The 19138-nt window shown below is 41.7% G+C and overlaps 1 protein-coding gene across 3 annotated transcripts in view; it reads left to right on the top strand.

Annotated features, from left to right (window-relative positions):
• The window catches only part of kiaa1549lb (KIAA1549-like b), an 85343-nt gene that overhangs the window by 10822 nt on the left and 55383 nt on the right, over window positions 1-19138 (top strand). For all 3 annotated transcript variants that reach the window (XM_056766764.1, XM_056766763.1, XM_056766762.1), the window contains exons 2-4: window positions 10976-11311; window positions 16705-17163; window positions 17581-17696. In XM_056766764.1, coding sequence (XP_056622742.1) covers window positions 10976-11311; window positions 16705-17163; window positions 17581-17696 — 911 coding nt within the window. The remainder of the gene's footprint in view (window positions 1-10975; window positions 11312-16704; window positions 17164-17580; window positions 17697-19138) is intronic.

Below are 19138 nucleotides of genomic sequence, written 5' to 3'. Positions count from 1 at the left end.
CTCTTCGACGGTCCGGTCGCTCGTTCCTTTTATATGCTCCCTATCTCCTACGTGATTCGAGTCCGGTGTGCGCACAGCTGGCCCTAATTCACAATTACTCACCGGACTCGAACCACGGTCTCGCCCCGCCTACTCTACTACAAGGGTGTTTTTGGGTTGCCAAAACATTTCATGCGCGGTGTGCCGATCCATGGCACACAGCACCACCGCTTGCCCCTTGGTCACTCCTTCCATACCCCCACGCCCAGTCTCGCCTCATCCCATTTCAACCGGTCACATTCCGCGCCTGCTAGATCTAAATACCTCAGAAGCTTCCAACACCCGTTCGCACGACGTTTGTATCAGCTTCAATACAGGACGGTGCACCAGGCAGAGGTGTCGGTACTTGCACGTGTGCAACCATTGCGGCGGCGCCCATGCCCGCCTTGTTTGCCCCGTTTACAAAGCTGCAATTAAAAAATCAAAAAATTATTTCTCGACTCCTGTCAATGTTTTACATTTGTCTGCCGAACTATTACACCACCCTGACCCTTCCTTTACAGAATACCTTGTGTCCGGTTTCTCATCAGGCTTCAATCCTGCCATTGCGAGTTCCATTTCCCACAGTCTCGTCTGCCCTAACCTTCAGTCCGCGCTAGCCGAGCCCGAGACCGTAGATCTCCTCGTCAAAAAAGAGATCGACGAAAGGTTTTTGATCGGCCCCTTTTCCGCACCACCGTTCACGGTTTTCCGCGTCAGCCCCATAGGCATAGCCACGCGGAATTTCTCGGGGAAAAAAGCGTCTTATATTCGATCTCTCATCGCCTCACGGAGCTCCCTTCCCAAGCATTAATAGTCTTATCCCGCTCGAAGAATTTTCGCTACACTACCACGACATTGAGCAAGCCATCACCCTGATTAAAAAAGCCGGTCGCGGAGCTTGGCTGGCTAAAGTAGACATCAAATCCGCGTTCAAAGTAATGCCGATTCACCCAGACTTTTGGCATCTATTCTGCATTCGGTGGCGCGAAAAATATTATTTTTCCGTCCGCCTCACCTTCGGATGCAGAAGTAGCCCAAAAATTTTTGACATGTTATCAGAAGCGATTTGCTGGATCCTATCCAACAATTACAACATCCCTTTTCTCATCCACCTTTTAGACGATTTTCTAATCATCTCGCCTCCTGACTCCGTCCCAGCCGCGTATCTCTCAAGTCCAAGACGATTTAATTCAGATAACCAGCTCATGCAGCGACGAGCTAAGTTTATGGATCGAATTCCTTAAATCATGGAACGGCATATCTTTTTTCTACAACGACATGTTGTCTCTTCCCGTCGACATCCGCCTTTTTACCGACGCAGCCCCATCTGTAGGTTTCGGGGATTTTACCAAGGACGGTGGTTCGCATCTACCTGGCCGCCCCAACTCGCAACATTACCGCAGCATCTCGCGTCATCAGCCCTCTCCTCTTCTATATCCATTGGTAGTAGCAGCTCAGTTATGGGGGAAAGAATGGTCCGCCTCCAGCATATTGGTCCATTGCGATAACGAAGCAACGGTACAGTGCATAAATAAAGGACGTTCCCACTCAACCACCTTAATGCCCCTTCTCAGACGCCTGACATGGATTTCGGCACGCGATCAATTCATTCTAACAGCCAAGCATATCCCCGGGTCCAGAAATCAGATTGCTGACGCACTGTCCCGCTTTTCATTTCAGAAATTCAGTCAGCTAGCGCCGGATGCGGACCTCTATCCAACACCTGTACCTCCTTATTCAGAATTGATCTTCATCTAAATCACCCTTTAAAAGCCATGCTGGACGTTTCACTCGACGTCATCATTCAAGCTGTCTCCCCCAGGACCATACAGCATTATCTCACAGCCTGGAGAAACTTCAAAGTATTTCATCACATCTATAACCTCCCCTTCCCAGATTTCTCTCTCCTCTCCATCACATCATTTATCTCCTTCCTAAGTACCATTAAAATTCTTCAAGCAAGCTCAATTAAAGGATACTTGAGCGGAATCCAATTTTTCCATAAATTAATTTTCAATGCCCCTTCCCCAGTCATAGCCAGCTCTCAAGCTTCCATGCTTATAAAAGGCATCCAGAGAACCCGACCCGCCCTCCCAGATGCCAGACAACCCATCACTATAGAAATTTTGAGCCAATGTATTACAACCCTTCGCAGAGGATACCACTCCAAACATACAGCTCGCACGCTAGATGCCATGTTCATTCTGGCTTTCTTTGGATTTCTCCGATGTTCGGAAATACCCACCACAGCAAATTACGATCCCGCAATTCATCCCAACTTTTCAGATCTATCAGTGCTCGACTCAGAATCAATCTCCTCTTTCATCAAGCAAAGTAAGACAGACCAAGGCAGAAGAGGACATTTTATCTACATCTTCAATCTTCAAACTCCACTCCAGCCATACCAAACCCTCGTAGCCTACCTCCATTTTAGAAGATCTCAAGTCAAATCACCATCCGAACCACTCTTCGTAGACGATTCAAACCTACCCGTCACACGATTCTGGTTCCAAAAACACCTGAAGTCAGTTTTGCTCCACTCCGGCATCCCAGCAGACCATTTCTCTAGTCATTCCTTCCGCATTGGCGCAGCAACTACAGCCGCACAAAAGGGCCTTTCACTAGTCAGATTCAAGCGCTCGGACGCTGGTCATCTGAAGCATTCAAGACTTACATCAGGGCTGACCGTGCCCTCATCAGAGAAGCCCACCGGACACTCATCACCAGACTCATCTAAGTACCATCTAAGAAATCCCCAGCCACCCCCAGTTCGGCCAGAGCCCTGTTTCCCCCCAACGATCCAACGCAGCAAAAGCGTTTCATCAGAAGCCTCAGGGGCCAATGCTTTCTATACTCTCCCCGTGCTCTGCCGCAGCAGTCACAACCACAATCCAATCCCTCCCATGTCACCTTCCCGAAGCCAGTATCGCCGCAACGACCGCCCCCGCAGGGGCCCGTGCTTCATCCCGTGCACTGGCGCAGCAGTCACAACCTTTATCCAATCCCTCCCAGTCACCTTCCCGAAGCCAGTATCGCCGCAGCGACCGCCCCTGCAGGGGCCCGTGCTTCCTCCCCGTCCACTGCCGCAGCAGACACAACCTTAATCCAATTCCTCCCAGCCACCTTCCCGAAGCCAGTATCGCCGCATCGACCGCCCCCGCAGGGGCCCGTGCTTCTTCCTCATCCTCTGCCGCAGCAGTCACAATCACTATCCAGTCCCTCCAAGTCACCTTTCCGAAGCCAGTATCGCCGCAGCGACCGCCCCCGCAGGGGCCCGTGCTTCCTCCAGTGCTCTGCCGCAGCAGTCACAACCATTATCCAAATCCTCCCACTCACCTTCCTTCCCGAAGCCAGTATCGCTGCAGCGACCGCCCCCGCAGGGGCCCGTGCTTCTTCCTCATGCTCTGCCGCAGCAGTCACAACCACTATCCAGTCCCTCCAAGTCACCTTCCCGAAGCCGGTATCGCCGCAGCGACCGCCCCCGCAGGGGCCCGTGCTTCCTCCAGTGCTCTGCTGCAGCAGTCACAACCATTATCCAAATCCTCCCACTCACCTTCCTTCCCGAAGCCAGTATCGCCGCAGCGACGGCCCCCGCAGGGGCCCGTGCTTCTTCCTAGTGCTCTGCCGCTGCAGTCACAACCTTCCTCAGCCCTTCCTACCCAAGTTTCCCCCCCACAGGGGGCTCGCCCTGCCAACTCACCCTCTCACACAAATAATCAGTTCCCTTTTCCAACCCAGCTATTTCAACTCATCAGGCCAGCTATCATCCACGTCACAGCAGGAACTTGCCCCATCAAGAGTGTCATCCCTTGCACCGCAGTTCCATCCGCTCTCGCCGGAGCTCACATCAACTACCCACTCGCACACCACGCAGCCTCGTTTATTATCTGCATAGGTAAACTCGTGAAATGATGTTTTATAAACAAAGTTCGGGAGGAGCTGGAGCATATAATCAAACCCGGCTGGTTCGCCAATCAGTAATCATGGCTTCCACCCTACCTGCTAAGCGAGCCAGCCCATAAATAAGCAAGACATCTTACCTGCGACATCTCTTCTTTTTCTAAAACCCACCCCACCTCCCCAGCTCCTTCCCCGAACTCCCCTGTTAGCAGAATCCGGGGGGTTGCTCTGGGTTCGGGCCGTTTCCGAGCTCTGGACACTCACCCTAGCGGGGGGAGTGTTCCGGGTTCAGATGGAACCGGCGAGTTCGGAGCCCGCTCCCCGGACAGCACGCCAAACACGCATACCTGTTACACTTCTGCTAACCGTTTATTATCTGCATAGGTAAACTCGTGAATAACTCTTTATAATGCATTATATATACATGCAGGGTTCGTACGGTCATGAAAAACCTGGAAAAGTCATGGAATTTGCTTACAGAAGTTGTGAAAGTCTGCAGTGGTCACATTGATATCCTGCACTCACTCTCACAGGATATCTGACTGCTTCAGGCTTCGTCTACTCTGAAACTCAGCAAGGTAAGAAAGTAGGCTAAAGCTCTGATGGATTCTTTATATTATTTAGGTCAGTGTACTGTGGCACAGATTCCATGCAGTTGTTCTGTACCTCACCGGAATTCTCTCTGGGAGATCAAGGTTGAGCTAGTTTCCACTGCAAGTGTGTACTTAGTGTACTAACCCCTAACTGCGGCTAAAGTTATAGAAAGAGTGATTGAAAATAAAATGATGTTCGACGATATGCTAATATACTGAATTGTCTTGAAAGTAAAATAGCATACCCACAATTAAACCTACACACATTTTAAAGACTGTGAAAATGACATTATAGCAATGTGATATAGGCATATGGTGAAATCAGCAGACTGTGCTTGTTTGTGCAAATTCAATATGGAGTCATCCGCGCATAACCTAACCTTTACATCATATTAACAACTGAGGTCATTCTTTGGTTTGCTACCCAACCTCATTATTGATATGTCAACGATCGCTGGTCACAAGATGAGTTTCCCTCTTTGGGGTCCAATTATTGAAGTTAAAAATCAGCATGTGCTCCAGTCCTGTGTGTCTGCAGAGCCATGGATGAAGGGCCTATATACTTACACCTCAGTTCTATAGGGCTTCGTTTTTAATAAACAGCTGAGCAGCACTTTTATTTTCCCCTCTCAGCTGCCTGGGTACGCCATTAATCTAATGCCTGCTGTTTTCTTGCCATAGAGCTCTTGGTTTTGTGAGTGTTGTCTTTAGAGGCGTCTGACTGCAGGGTCTCAGTCGAAATGAAGACGATGATATGTGCGACAAACCTTCTCATTAGTTCATTTTCAAGCCAGCAAGTTTGTCCTCCCTGAAGTGATAGAGAACATTTTATCTATAAGAAATAATAGCTTGCGGGTTATTGTGCTTAAACTTCGAAGTTTCATGACTTAATGGAGCTTAATATTAAATTAAGGCCAGGATTTTTTAGGTAGAGATTTTGATATACTGGTTGTATTGCATGGATCATCAATGTGTGGGACGTGGTCCAAGTCAAGACTAGGATCAACAACACATTACTGAAGGATGCTGTTAAACACGATACAAGGTGCTGTGAGCTGAGATGAGCACCATACAAGCCTCCGACTGCCTTTACAACATTTTAACCATTTATAAAAACGTTGGTAGCTTTAACCATAAACTCTTGAGCTGTGTGTGGATGAACAACAAGACGATGAAGGCATTTGTTTTAGTAGGCCTATTAGTAGGAACAAAGTTTAATTTGCTCTCGAATCTCATAGGAGAAACAGCTGAGATATATAAAGACATCACACGTTTTTTTTCTAGCATGTGAGTTGTGTTTTTGCAGAACTGTCTGTGCAAAAAGTATTGTCTAGTTGAGAGTGCAGTTTATTATAAACGGCAGAGGAAAATATTCACACACACACCCTACAGGGAAATGAGGTAGTGTGTCAGCCAATGGTGTGATTCATTGGACAGAGGGACACCATGACCTTCACGGTTCTTTAGCGTATGTAACAAAACTCAGAACAATGAAGCTTTCTAGGGTGCTTGTATAACTGCCAAACAGAGTTTTCTGGTCATGAGTCCAGATCTATTAAACCCTACAGGTGTGACCTCCAACTATTAGAGCACATCATGCTGACAGAAACAATACAGACGGGAAAGTTGTGCGTGTAAAGGTTCTGTCTTTGTGTTAGCTGGAACAGTATGTCCTTTGCTGTTCGCCTTTTAGCGAAATTCAACATTTTGAATCAAAAATAGGTCATTTATGTGAATCTGTGGGGGGGCGTCTACTCTCTAGCGTCTGAAACGTCTTTGGACCAGCACCTGGATTAGTTTGGCAAACCAGAATTAAGATAACAGCTAACATAATCACGCATCATGTTTGCGCCTGTGTAAAGCATTTTATTTAAAGGGACGAAAGCAAAGTGTCTGTCAAAGAGAGAATGGTGTTGATATTTATTCAAATCGAAACGGCTATGTTATGAGTGACAGTGGGCAGTCTCCCTTTCGAATTTCAACTTCTAGATCTCTGCCCTTCTAAGTGAGTAAGGCACTTGGGTGCAATTGATATTCGTCCGAAGTCTCAGTCACAGAGGCTTGAGTTTACAGATGATATTTAATAATTATTTTAGAGACCGATCAATTCGATACATTAGTATGTCGTCAGGAGCCGCCTGGATTACTTTTGTAAAGTTTGTATCTGCTTCTTGACCTTTCTTTTTTTATGAAAGTTCTAAATAACTTAAAAAGGCTGTCACCTTTTTACCTCCTCCGAGTTTACATGTCTGAACACTGAGGGTGGTTATGGGTCTGGTAATTTTGAGTGAAATATCTTGAGGATGACTGTGGCAGCAAATGAAATGATATTAACGTAGATGTCATTCTGTAGTGTTTGCATTTCTGGTAGAGTTAAATTACAGCAGGTGTATTATTGACTACAGAGATGAGTCTTTAGTTTAGACTTAAGCAGAGTGTGTGCAAACTCCAAACCAAAAACATCAATGTCTTTTCTACGCTGAACAATTAGACCGATTAGACCAATGAATTTCTTTAACTGTTAAATGTTCTAGGTTGCTTCTGTAAGCATAATATTAATCAGCATTGAATGGAAGTCAGTTCAGGTATTGTGCACTGTTGTTCTAATGGAGCGTAGCCACTGTTTGAGGTTTGGTAAGTGAACAGATTGGCACACAAATAAGCAACAGAATTTATACATTTGTTTGTGTTTTTTCAGTACACAGGGCTGCGGGTATGGAGGGGGTAATGGACATCAGTTATAAGAGAGTGGCTCTTGCTGGGCTTGGCACGAACAGTTATTAATCTCCAAAGATTTGCATCTCCGAGAGAGATGCATACAACAATTTACCAACACCTGGAGATCACCTGCAAATGCAAATGCAAATTCTGCTCACTACTGGAATTCACATTGAGACCAATCTGACATAATGACAGTTTACTTACAGGGTGCTTTTATTCCAATATCAAAAAACAAAATCAAATCTGATGTTCTTGTTATGTAGCCTTTCTATGAAGGTAAAATAATGCCTAAAAGATTTGCAAGCATAAAATAAATTTGCATTCCCAAAACAATTTGGTAAAGGTAGAAATCAAGCTGCAAGCGAAAGAAAACAAGTTTTGCAGCATCGTATATATATTTTTTTTAAGCGTAATTCAAGTGTTATGAAACGGCAAGCTCATATCACGTCAAATAATAATGATCTGTATTCTTCTATTGTCTTGGTGCATGCATTAAAGTACCATTTCTGATGTCTGCTTGACAGACATGTTATTGAACCAATCAGATAAGAGAAAACAATGAGTCGTCAGAAACCTCATTTGATTGGTGACAAGAAGGTAGCCCCGCCTCCCCACTCACGCTTGCAAACCCAAATGAGTGAGACAATCCTGCCCAAACTGTAAGTGCAGATACAAGCGAGACGGAACCGTAAACATCGGGTTATTGCAAGAAACAGTTTTCTCCTGCGTAGGCAAGACGTTTGCAACTTTTACATACACAAAGATTTTACATACACATTCATGACACCATTGTTTTTGGACGCACACCTCTGTTTACAGACTTGCAATGCTTTTGGCAGTATTTCAGCGCATAAAACGTGTCAAAAGTTTAAGCGAGGTCAGAAGAATAAAGAGGTCAGAAGAATACAGATCATAATTTTTTTGACGTAATATGAAGTTAGCCTTTTACAACACACGAATACGCTTATGAAAAATGTTACAATGCTGCAAAAAACAAGAATATTTCTCTTGCAGCTTTACAAACTTTTTTGCGATTGCAAATTTATTTTATGCTTGCAATGTATGCTTTTTCAAATGTTATCCTGTGCAGGCAAATCTTTTAGGCATGATTTTACCTTCATACCTTTCGGTCATCTTTCATTTAGTGTTGCATTTCTGCTTCAGCTACTTCTGCCAAAGCATTGCATGCTGGGAGGTCAGTACCGAGGTCTAGATAAAGAAATGCTGCTAAGCTTCAGTATTTCGGGATAAAACAACTTTGTAATCGCACAGAATATAAATGTAATAAGCCAAGTACTATAATAAACAAAAGACTCATCCAATTTAGAGAAATATGAGATGTTCCTAGTACCATAATATTCAGATGTGTCTCTGCAATTTTAAGATCCCAACAATGCATCAAACTGTGCTTGATCTGAAAAGATACCAGACATCTACAATCTAAAGGCAGCGATTTTAATTGGACGCATGTCTTAGAAAATCTTCCCAAAACCAGATTATTTGAGATATGCTGAATAGTCTTTTTATAGTTTTATACAGCAAGATTAATATATCTAATGTATGTTTATTTTTAGTTCCTCATTCTAGGAGAAACATCTGAGGCAGTTTCTATTAAATCTGAATTATAGTATTTGCTCTGAAAATTGCATTTTGGATAATATTTGATTTCGAAAGTAGCCTTTACTTAAAGTCCCACTGAAATAAAAACATACAGGGCCGGGTTTTACATGAAATAAAATGCATGTGTATACCTATTAAACCTGAAAATGCACTTCCACCCTATATTGACTATCCATCTTAAATGAGGTATGTTAGACGCTTGGGCGGAGCATCCGTTGAGTCCTCCCTATTTTTCTCTTTCGAATTTCCATTTCACTCTGAAAATCGATCGAAAAAAATCACACTCAGTTCAGGAAGAAAAGGATCAACATTTTTAAAGTATTAATAATGTTTATTTTTGGGTGTGAGAAAGTTATTAGAACATTACACTTTATAATTTTGAAAATGTAAGAATATTGTTTTTAAATCAATGCTTTTAGGACATTTTGCATTTGAAATGTGATGTTGATTAAATGCTTTACTAACATTACTGCAAAAAAAATGGATAGCTGAGAGAACTTACACATAATGTTTTAAGAACGTTCTTTGTAAGCTGGGAGGTTTTTGTAATCTTATGGTAAAAACATTCTTGTAATCTGTAGTGTAGAGCTATCTTCTGTCCTGGAAAGGTCTCCACAAATACATCTTAATAGGTTAATTGAGGTCATCAGAATTATATGAAAATGTCCGATAAGTGTTTTTGATTACAGTTGGGATGAAGGTGTGCACGACTTTCTTGACCTGAGCTGAACAGCCCTGCTGCAGTGAAACATGTCCATTCAGCGTACAGTATGAAGTTGCTTGAGTCTGCACAGTCTGTGGATTATTTAGGGTGCAGATTTCTATGAATGAATCATTCTGTCCTCCAGATATTGTGGATGTCAGAGCGACAGGGACAAACTGCTAAGGAAGTCATCGTGGAAGAGTGCCAGTGAAAATGTGAAGAGATTCTGTTCAGTCAGCATATCAATCTGAATTTCTGACGCTTGATTTATTTTTCAGTTTGAGGGTGACACACATACTTTACTGCACCTGTGATTTATATTCTGTCCAAAAAAGTCATATTGCCTAGATTTAATGTACTTTCTTTTCCCTTGTATAGTTTTGTTCATGTCTTTGAAGATTATGGAATGTCCTGCAATTTACCCTGGAACTGGACTAAAAATGTGAGATGCATTTGCATCAACCTGTTTACATCAAAATATTTTTTCCCTTTACATTGACAAGCATATTTATTTTGCCATTCTAACTTTTCATGATTATATGGTTAGTTGCATTTGTAGCAGATGTCTGCTGTCCATGGCCCTAACAAAACAAACTGAAATCCTCATGCTGTGATGCTGTTATCCTTTTCATGACTATCAAATTAATTATTAATCAATATAATATAATATGGTTGATAAACATAGAAAATACTTTATGATGGAGTTTATGAACATTTCAGTCCAACCGAGAGGAAAACTCTATTGCTCAGCGTTAGTCTTTCATAGCTCTATGTTTGATTTAAGTAATTAAGTAATTTATCAACTTAGTCTGAGCCTCTTGTATAATTTCTTGGTTGAAATGAAAGTAGGAACAAGTCAGACAATTGTTAAAATACATAAATAAAATGGAGGTTTAAAATGAATTTAGATTGTAGAGGTCAAATGATCTGTATTTAGGTACATTTGGTGTTCCATAATATTGACATTTAAAAGCAGACTTGACAAATCTGAGCTACATTTTTGACATTATTGAGAATGTCTTCTGAAACTAATGGAGACATTTGTGACATTTCTGGCTCTTTTTTTCTCAGGAGAAATATCTTATATGCAAGAGATTTCCATTTACTCCCTTTAATTTGATTAATGGTTAAAATAATTAAGATATTTAAGAAATCTCATTTGTGTTTTTCTGTCTTATGGAAATTTTACATTTACCTTTGACATTCATATAAAAAATCGACTTGTCTGTCACATATTTTTAGCATTATGCTTCAGCATATTCAGCATTTAAAATCTATTTGTATTATGAAAGGAAACAATCTTGTGAAACAGGAAAGGAAAATTACAGCCTGAAAAGTTTTCCTCAAAATAAGAAAACTGTCATTGATGATTTATTTCTCTCAGGATAGCTTCATTATCCTCTTTCTCTCTTTTTAGATGACAAAAGTCGTGAATCGTCTGGCTCAGCGGTTTCATTTCTGGATGTGGCCACCTCACCATCCTTTCTTACAAAGGATGAGAGTCCTTTGTCTGCAGTCCACACAAACTCCACAGGGTTGTCGAAGGGTAACAGAGAACAACCAGCTTTCTCCTCTATACTCAATTTGCTGGCCGGGACGGACCAAATGCTTACGAAACATCAGCTACCAAAAGTGTCACATGAGAATCCTGTCATAAGTAATAATGAAACACATCAATTGCTTTCAAACATATCTTTGGAGAGAATTGAGTCTTCATCTTCTGAACTGGTCAGCAACCATACCTCCCTATCAGGTTTGTTTCAAAGCATGCAGTTTGCAGATTTTTGACCACTTTTTTCAAGCTCAACCCAAAGTCTGCTCTTAGTTTACCCACTGTCCCGCGCCAACTTTGCTGTTCCCATCATCCCATGAATGGGAATATACACGAACATGTAGAAACACATTCGGTGTCAATACATAATAGGTCTAGCACTTCAAATTGCAGAATAGCACAAACAGCTTATTAATCCCCACTTCCATTTAAAAAAACTACTTTTCCGAAAGCTGTTTTATCATCCACAAGTCATTATATCACAAAGCACAGAGCGGTGCCTCATCCCCGCATGCCGCTGCAGGGCCGTATGCCTGCCAGTGTTCTTCAGACAGCCGGTTTAACAGAACAAAGAGCATTGAAAGTGTCACAAAGGCATTGCCGAAGCTGTTATTATCATGTTGACCAGACAAAGCCAACATACTGTTAATGACTGTGGGAGTGTGTGTTTAACACAGACTTGATGTACAAAAGCAAATGTAAAAATACAATAATCTTATTCAAGTCATTTAATTTGCACGGTATAAATTATTTACAGTACACATTTTCCAAAGTAGCTTTATGAAGAACAGTGACTTGCAAATTCAATAGTGAGAAAGCCATAAGTGACAATGGCAAGGAAAACGTCCTTAAAAAGATAGTTCGCCCAAAATAATTTACTCACCCTCAGACCTGTATAAATTTACTAAACACCAAGGAATATACAGTTGTGTTCAAAATTATTCAACCCCCAATGCTGTAAATTTTCTACCGCTTATCCGAACTACCTCGGGTCACGGGGAGCCTGCGCCTATCTCAGGAGTCATCGGGCATCAAGGCAGGATACACCCTGGATGGAGTGCCAACCCATCGCAGGGCACACACACTCACGCACTCACACCCTACGGACAATTTTTCCAGAGATGCCAATCAACCTACCATGCATGTCTTTGGACCAGGGAAGGAAACCGGAGTACCCGGAGGAAACCCCCGAGGCACGGGGAGAACATGCAAACTCCACACACACAAGTCGGAAGCGGGAATCGAACCCCCAACCTTGGAGGTATGAGGCGAACGTGCTAACCACTAAGCCACCGTGCCCACCATAGGAAGCATCATTCGCAAATTCAAGGCAAAGGGCACTGTTGAAACGCTACCTGGTCGTGGCAGAAAGAAGATGCTGACTTCGACTGCTATGCGCTACATGAAGCGTAGAGTGGAGAAAAGTCCCCGTGAGACTACTGAGGAACTGAGAAAAGATTTGTCAGATGTGGGTACTGAAGTTTCTGCTCAGACAATATGGCGCACCCTGCGTAATGAAGGCCTCCATGCCAGAACTCCCAGGCGCACCCCCTTGCTGTCCCCAAAGAAAAAGAAGAGTCGATTGCAGTATGCCAAAAGTCATGTGGACGAACCACAGAAGTTTTGGGATAGTGTTCTGTGGACTGATGAAACAAAATTAGAACTGTTTGGGCCCATGGATCAATGCTATGTTTGGAGGAGGAAGAACAAGGCCTATGAAGAAAAGAACACCTTGCCTACTGTGAAGCATGGCGGGGGTCAATCATGCTTTGGGGCTGTTTTGCTTCTGCAGGTACTGGGAAGCTTCAGCGTGTGCAAGGTACCATGAATTCTCTTCAGTACCAGGAGATATTGGATGACAATGTGATGCAGTCCGTCACAAACCTGAGGCTTGGAAGACGTTGGACCTTTCAACAGGACAATGATCCCAAGCATACCTCCAAGTCCACTAGAGCATAGTTGCAGATTAAAGGCTGGAACATTTTGAAGTGGCCATCGCCGTCACCAGACTTAAATCCGATTGAGAACCTCTGGTGGGACTTAAGGAAAGCAGTTGCAGTGCGCAAGCCTAAGATTGTGACTGAACTGGAGGCTTCTGCCCATGATGAATGGGCGAAGATACCCGTAGATCGCTGCAAGACACTTGTGTCAAGCTATGCTTCACGTTTAAAAGCTGTTATAACTGTAAAAGGATGTTGTACTAAGTACTAATATTGAATGTCACTTGGGGGTTGAATAAAACTGATAATGATGTGAGCTCAGAAAAGACATTTGTGGTTATTTCATTATAAATGTTATGTTATATTTGTCTGACCTACACGTGCCTCTTTGATTTAATTGTAAGCAGGATGACTGAATGATCATAATCAATGTCAAACCGACCAAAACAATCAATTTCAGTGGGGGTTGAATAATTTTGAACACAACTGTATTTGTAAGGATGTCAGTAAGCGAGCAGATCTTCCCCCATTGACTCCCATATTTATTTTCCCTACTATGGCACTCAATGGTGTCGAGATCTGTTCGATTACAGACATTCTTCCAAGTGTTTTCCTTAAATCCCAAGATCTTATCACTAATCTGTCAAAAGCTGTGTCAAAGTCAGCTGGTGTTAAAGTCTATGTTTCATGTAATTCCTGAAGATCAAGGTAGACTTTGATTTTGGGCAGTAATGCACAGCACAGACGGCCCATCATCCCTGTCAATGAGCACATCCCTTGAGAACATTTTCACCACCAAGAGGAAATTGTGGTTTACTGAACAAAATAAAAAATCATCAACTACTAAGAAGATAGCAAGACCCCACAACAGGCCCATCAAATGTTTTGTCCTGAGAACTTTCTCAGAACGTCCCCTATGGGACATTCCCATAAAATTCCAAGATGATCATGATGTGAAGTTTTTTAAAGGGTTTGGAGACGGTATTCGGTTGACTTTCACAGACTATTCAGGACGTTCTCTGAACGTATAGAGGACCTTTATTATAGGACATTCCCATAACATTTGAAGAACCTTTAGGGGACTTTAGCAAGTTCAAAGAATGGGAAAGGAGGCCGGGAATCGGTGAACATTCAACCAAACTTTAGTAAAATGAACAAACCACAAAACGAAAGTAAAATTCCGGCATATTTTGTAATGACAAATTTACAACCAATACCACCTTTAAATCCCTATGCGTTCAAGGAATGTCCTGAATGTTCTCTGAAGGTCAACCAAATAACATCCCCACACCCTTTAAAAAAGTCCTCATCGTGAACATATCGGAACATTCAGGGAATCTCTTCGAAACCAGCAGGGACGTTCTGAGAATGTTATCAGGACAAAACATTTCTAGCAGGACATGTCACATTCCAATAATACATTAAAAAGGATGGTGAAGGTATACAGTAAATTAAAACTATAGAACATATATTTAATTTCCCACACACCTTGTCAAACTATGGCATAGCCTTAAAAAAATATATAATTTATAAAAAATTATAATGGGTTTTATTGTCTTTTGTTGCATTGCACTGGCCGCGTAGACACGATGTAACTGTATACAATGCCAGCCAAAATAAAACCTGCTAGAAAAAATGATTACAGACAGATTAAATCCTGTACATTCATAGTAGAGTAACTTTAGCAAATTAACCTGGAAATGAAGAAACCTGAAGTAAAAATTATAATTTACATAGAATCTGTGAAATATGTTTTAAAAAAAATGAAAACTGTTTGCTCATAGACACAGGCTGCCAACTGCACAGAGAAGGAGCAAGATGAAGGTCATTGAACACCAGGGACATTTTTTACTTCTGTTCTTTCAAACACAGGATCAGATTGAGTCACTTTTTAAAAATAAATCACAGCAGAGAGTTACATCATCTCAAGCGCTTTTTACAATTTTTATTGTTACAAAGCAGCTGTACATGAGACACATTTAATACAAGTATGAATTCTAAAGCAGCCCCCCCGGCCAGGCAGATAGTGCAAAACAATATGCAAACGGTGGTGAGGAACCCAAAACTCCCATCGAGAAAAAAAACCTCAGGGGAACCCAGGCCCAACCAGGGGATTCCAGTTCCCCTCTGGCAAAAGCTGCTGCCTCTGCACAAGCTCATCAGTGCTTGCACAACAAGGCTTAATAAAAATATAAAAATTAAAGATTATCATTAACAATCTAATAGCATTTGAAATGTTGTAGAAAAAAACAAAGTTGTCGCGTCCTTTATCCAGCTCTATCCTCTTAGCACTTGTCAGGTCACCGCTTCCCATTCTCAGCTCTGCCATCAGGTCTGGGCATGAACTGCATCCTGCGGTAACCTTGGAACAAAGAGACAAGACTGGCTGAGAGTAGAGTACTGTTCTGCACTCTTTGATGCAACAAGTACATCATTTGTTGTTGGATGTGTTCCTGGTTCCGGTTGATCTAAATAATGCAGCCTAAATCCTCTGAGGATTAATATTATGGAGGTGTAGTGTATGCAAGATTAAAAAGATGAGTCTTTAGTCTAGATTTAAACTGACAGAGTGTGTCTGCCTCCCGGACCGTGCAGGGAAGAATATTCCAAAGTTTAGGCGCTAGATAAGAAAAGGATCTACCACCTGCACTTGATTTTGAAATTCTAGGTATTACCAACTGACAGGACCCCTTAGAGCGTAATGTACGTGGTGGTCTGTAATACAATAGAAGTTCATTCAAATACTGCGGCGCTAGACCATGTAGGGCTTTATAGGTAATAAGCAAGATCTTAAAGTTAATGCGATGCTTTATAGGTAACCAGTGCAAGGTTGACAGAACCGGGGTTATATGCTCATACTTTTTTGTACGTGTAAGAACTCGAGCTGCCGCGTTTTGAACCAGTTGCAGTTTTTGTAATAGGCCCGCAGTACTGTACTTCAGTGTCTCTTTTTTCTGTAATTGAAAGATTCGAGAGCCAATGTGGATTGTGGAAATTAGTATGTTTAAGTATATTTTTATGCCTTAAATGAATGTGTAATGCTTGCGAATATCGCACCGCCCAGTTCATTTAAGTCGCTCAGCACAAATGCGTGTCTATTCACATCTTTGCATTGACTTTGTATGTAATTTACTTGCACGTTTATTCAATTCGCTCTTGGTGTGAACACATTATTATTATAGCAAGAGACACAGCGAAACACGGTGACAGAATCAGTGGCAGTGTGAATGCAGCTCTAAATGCCTGCGTTGAAATAGTAAATGCAGCTTTAGCCACTGAAATAACATTAAACTATTAAACTCTTAAACTTTAAAAACTCATCTACTGTATTTATACATTTATGTAATCAGATGCTTCGACAGTGATAACAATAGTGATGCTATTGTTTGTGATGCCATGATAACTGTGCAGTGAAAATCCGATATACTGTATGTCTAAAGACAATTTGTGTACGTTTAGAAGTATATTGTAATTATTGTGTTTCATTTTCATCATCTTCAGTAAAATCTTCATTAATATCGGCAATTATAATGTCAATGTAAATACTTTTTGTGTCATCTCATCAACACTCTTTCCATCGTTCTCTTTCATCTTTTGTTACCATCAGTATTATTGTAAATAATATCTTTATATATTTTATAATTGTGATTGCAGAGTCCGAGTTGATGTCATTGTTGGTCACACCTAGATCTGCAGACCCTCACGTTAAAGGCAACGATTCCTTCATATACTCCCCAGAGCAGAGAATCAAAGATTTCCCCAAAAGAGCATCAGTCGCAGATGTGGACACACAACAAGAACGACCTGAGGTCCCTGTCTCTCAACCATCAGCATTTACCAGCAATACCTTTACACCAGCCAGCACTTCCTTTCCGACAACCACAGAGTTAACCAGCACTACCGGTTCAACCAGTGCCAAACGCAACACCAAAACATCTAACAGAAATTCAACCTCGCTCTACGAATCTACAAGGACAAAACACAGAATCCTGTCCACCTCACAGAGCACAAAGACCACCCCAGCAAGATACACTGCAGGACCACCAAAAGCTCCTGTTACTGACACCACACCGCTCGGATGTAACATCACTGACAGAATGTGGATAAAAACAGGTTGGAGTATTAAAGCCATCATAAAGAAACTAATTGATGTTCTTTTATACTGGCTTTTGCATATAGAGAATGCTTATCTCTTAAAAAAGTTTGATAATTTTGTGAAAGGTTAACACACTACCACAGAAGACTGTAATACCAACACTGTTAAAGATTAAAGATAAGAAGTGGTGTGATGAGTAGCGGGTTTGATCCAACAATGAGTTTGAACAAGATTTGTTAACTGTACTGTTAATAGAAATTCATAGGACCAGAACAACACTGGGATGCCTTACTGTTTTTATCAAACAGTCAAAATAGCATTATGATGCATCAATAAAGTCTATTTGTTGCTTCACTCGGATATTGCTTTGAAAAAAGAGTTATTTTACACTACATGCATTTAACCTTGACTCTTTATTTTTGTGTCTGTGACAGTGCTGTCCATACAGTTACGAAGGAGTCGTCTAGACAGTATTCTGAAGCAGAATCTCCCTAGAGGACTTACTAATGCACTGAAGAAGGCCTTGAATGACAGCATGGTTCAAGCTAAGGTCTGCACTTTACAACTTCGTGACTTTTGCATTATGTATGGATTTTAGCATAGAATCAGCATAGACACTTAACTTATACAGTAAACATGATGTAAAACACTATGTGCTTTATCCAAACTCAAAGTAAACGTTAAAAGTGATTGAGAAACACAGCAGAAATAAGCCTTGTTAAAACTGACCATAGATAAATAAGACTTTTTATACAGTTTTCTTTATGATTTATTATGCATATGAAACAAAGCTGTTACCTTAGCTGTGTTATCACATACTTTAACTTTTGACAAATGCTTGTGTGCCCAACTTGTTAAAGCGGCCATTCTACCAATCTAATATAAATGTTGAGTTCCTATAGAGTAGTATTGCATACTTTGTATCTTCGAAGAGTATTTAGTTTGATCACATTTATAAAAGATACATACAGCAGCTGTACGATTATTTCCGAAAACATATGCCGCGTTTGGGGGGAAGGGGCCGGCTGAACTAAAGCATGTGCATACCCATTGCCAACAAAACACAGACATCAGTTTTATTCACCGCATGCGGTTCATGTCCGGTATCTTTTACCACTGGGACGGCTCCATATATCAGTTTCAAAGGATCTCCAAAACCAACGTTATATCCACAGTTTATATAACATTCATCACCCAAATGCAGTGATCAAACAAACACCTGAACTTCGCGAACATAGGCTCTCTCTCCTGAACACAGATGAAAGTGACGACTGCGCATGCTCCTTCTCCTGCTCTCATTGCTGTTGCGTGGGCGTGCCGCATGCTTTTCCGGGAGAATTGTCCAATAAGGGACTAAGAAAAATTGTTATGAAACAGTTTTATATGTTTGAAAAAAACTTTCCGAAATCTGTACGATCGATGGGGGAGTGTATCGAGCACAGAAATACTATGTAATACGCCAACTCGTTTTTTGACAAGTTGACCATGTTAAGCATGAGAAGACGTTTAACATTGTAAAGAAGTCGGATGTAATCCAAAAAGATAAGATGTGGCTGAATGGCTTGAGGAACTTAAAGGGATAGTTCAGCCAAAAACTCCAATTTGCTGTTTATTTACTTACCCTCAGGCCAGATGTAGGTTACATTTTTTCATGAGAAGAACCATAAAGAAGATCGTTTGGTAAATCCGCAGCCCTCTCCGCTTCATATAAAGGTAGTATATGGGGTCCGCCGTTTTAAGAGTTCCTAAAGCACATAATTCCAATAAGTGGCTTGCTCGATATTTTCATAAATTTGGACGTCATTTTTTATAATATTAGCCAATCTGTACAGCCTCAACACTCCGTTTCTGCAGGTGGCCTTTGTGGCGAGGTCGCTGCTGCGATGCTGGCCTCTAAGGGAGTGATGTCCTGTGCTGCAGAACATAGATGGAACCACTGGGCCTTGTAGGCGCTGCTGCCATGCTGGCCTCTAGGGTAGTAATGTCTGCTGC

The sequence above is a fragment of the Triplophysa dalaica genome, chromosome 14 (assembly GCF_015846415.1).
Source record: "Triplophysa dalaica isolate WHDGS20190420 chromosome 14, ASM1584641v1, whole genome shotgun sequence".
Classification (NCBI taxonomy): domain Eukaryota; kingdom Metazoa; phylum Chordata; class Actinopteri; order Cypriniformes; family Nemacheilidae; genus Triplophysa; species Triplophysa dalaica.
This window is presented reverse-complemented; position numbering and strand designations above follow the sequence as displayed.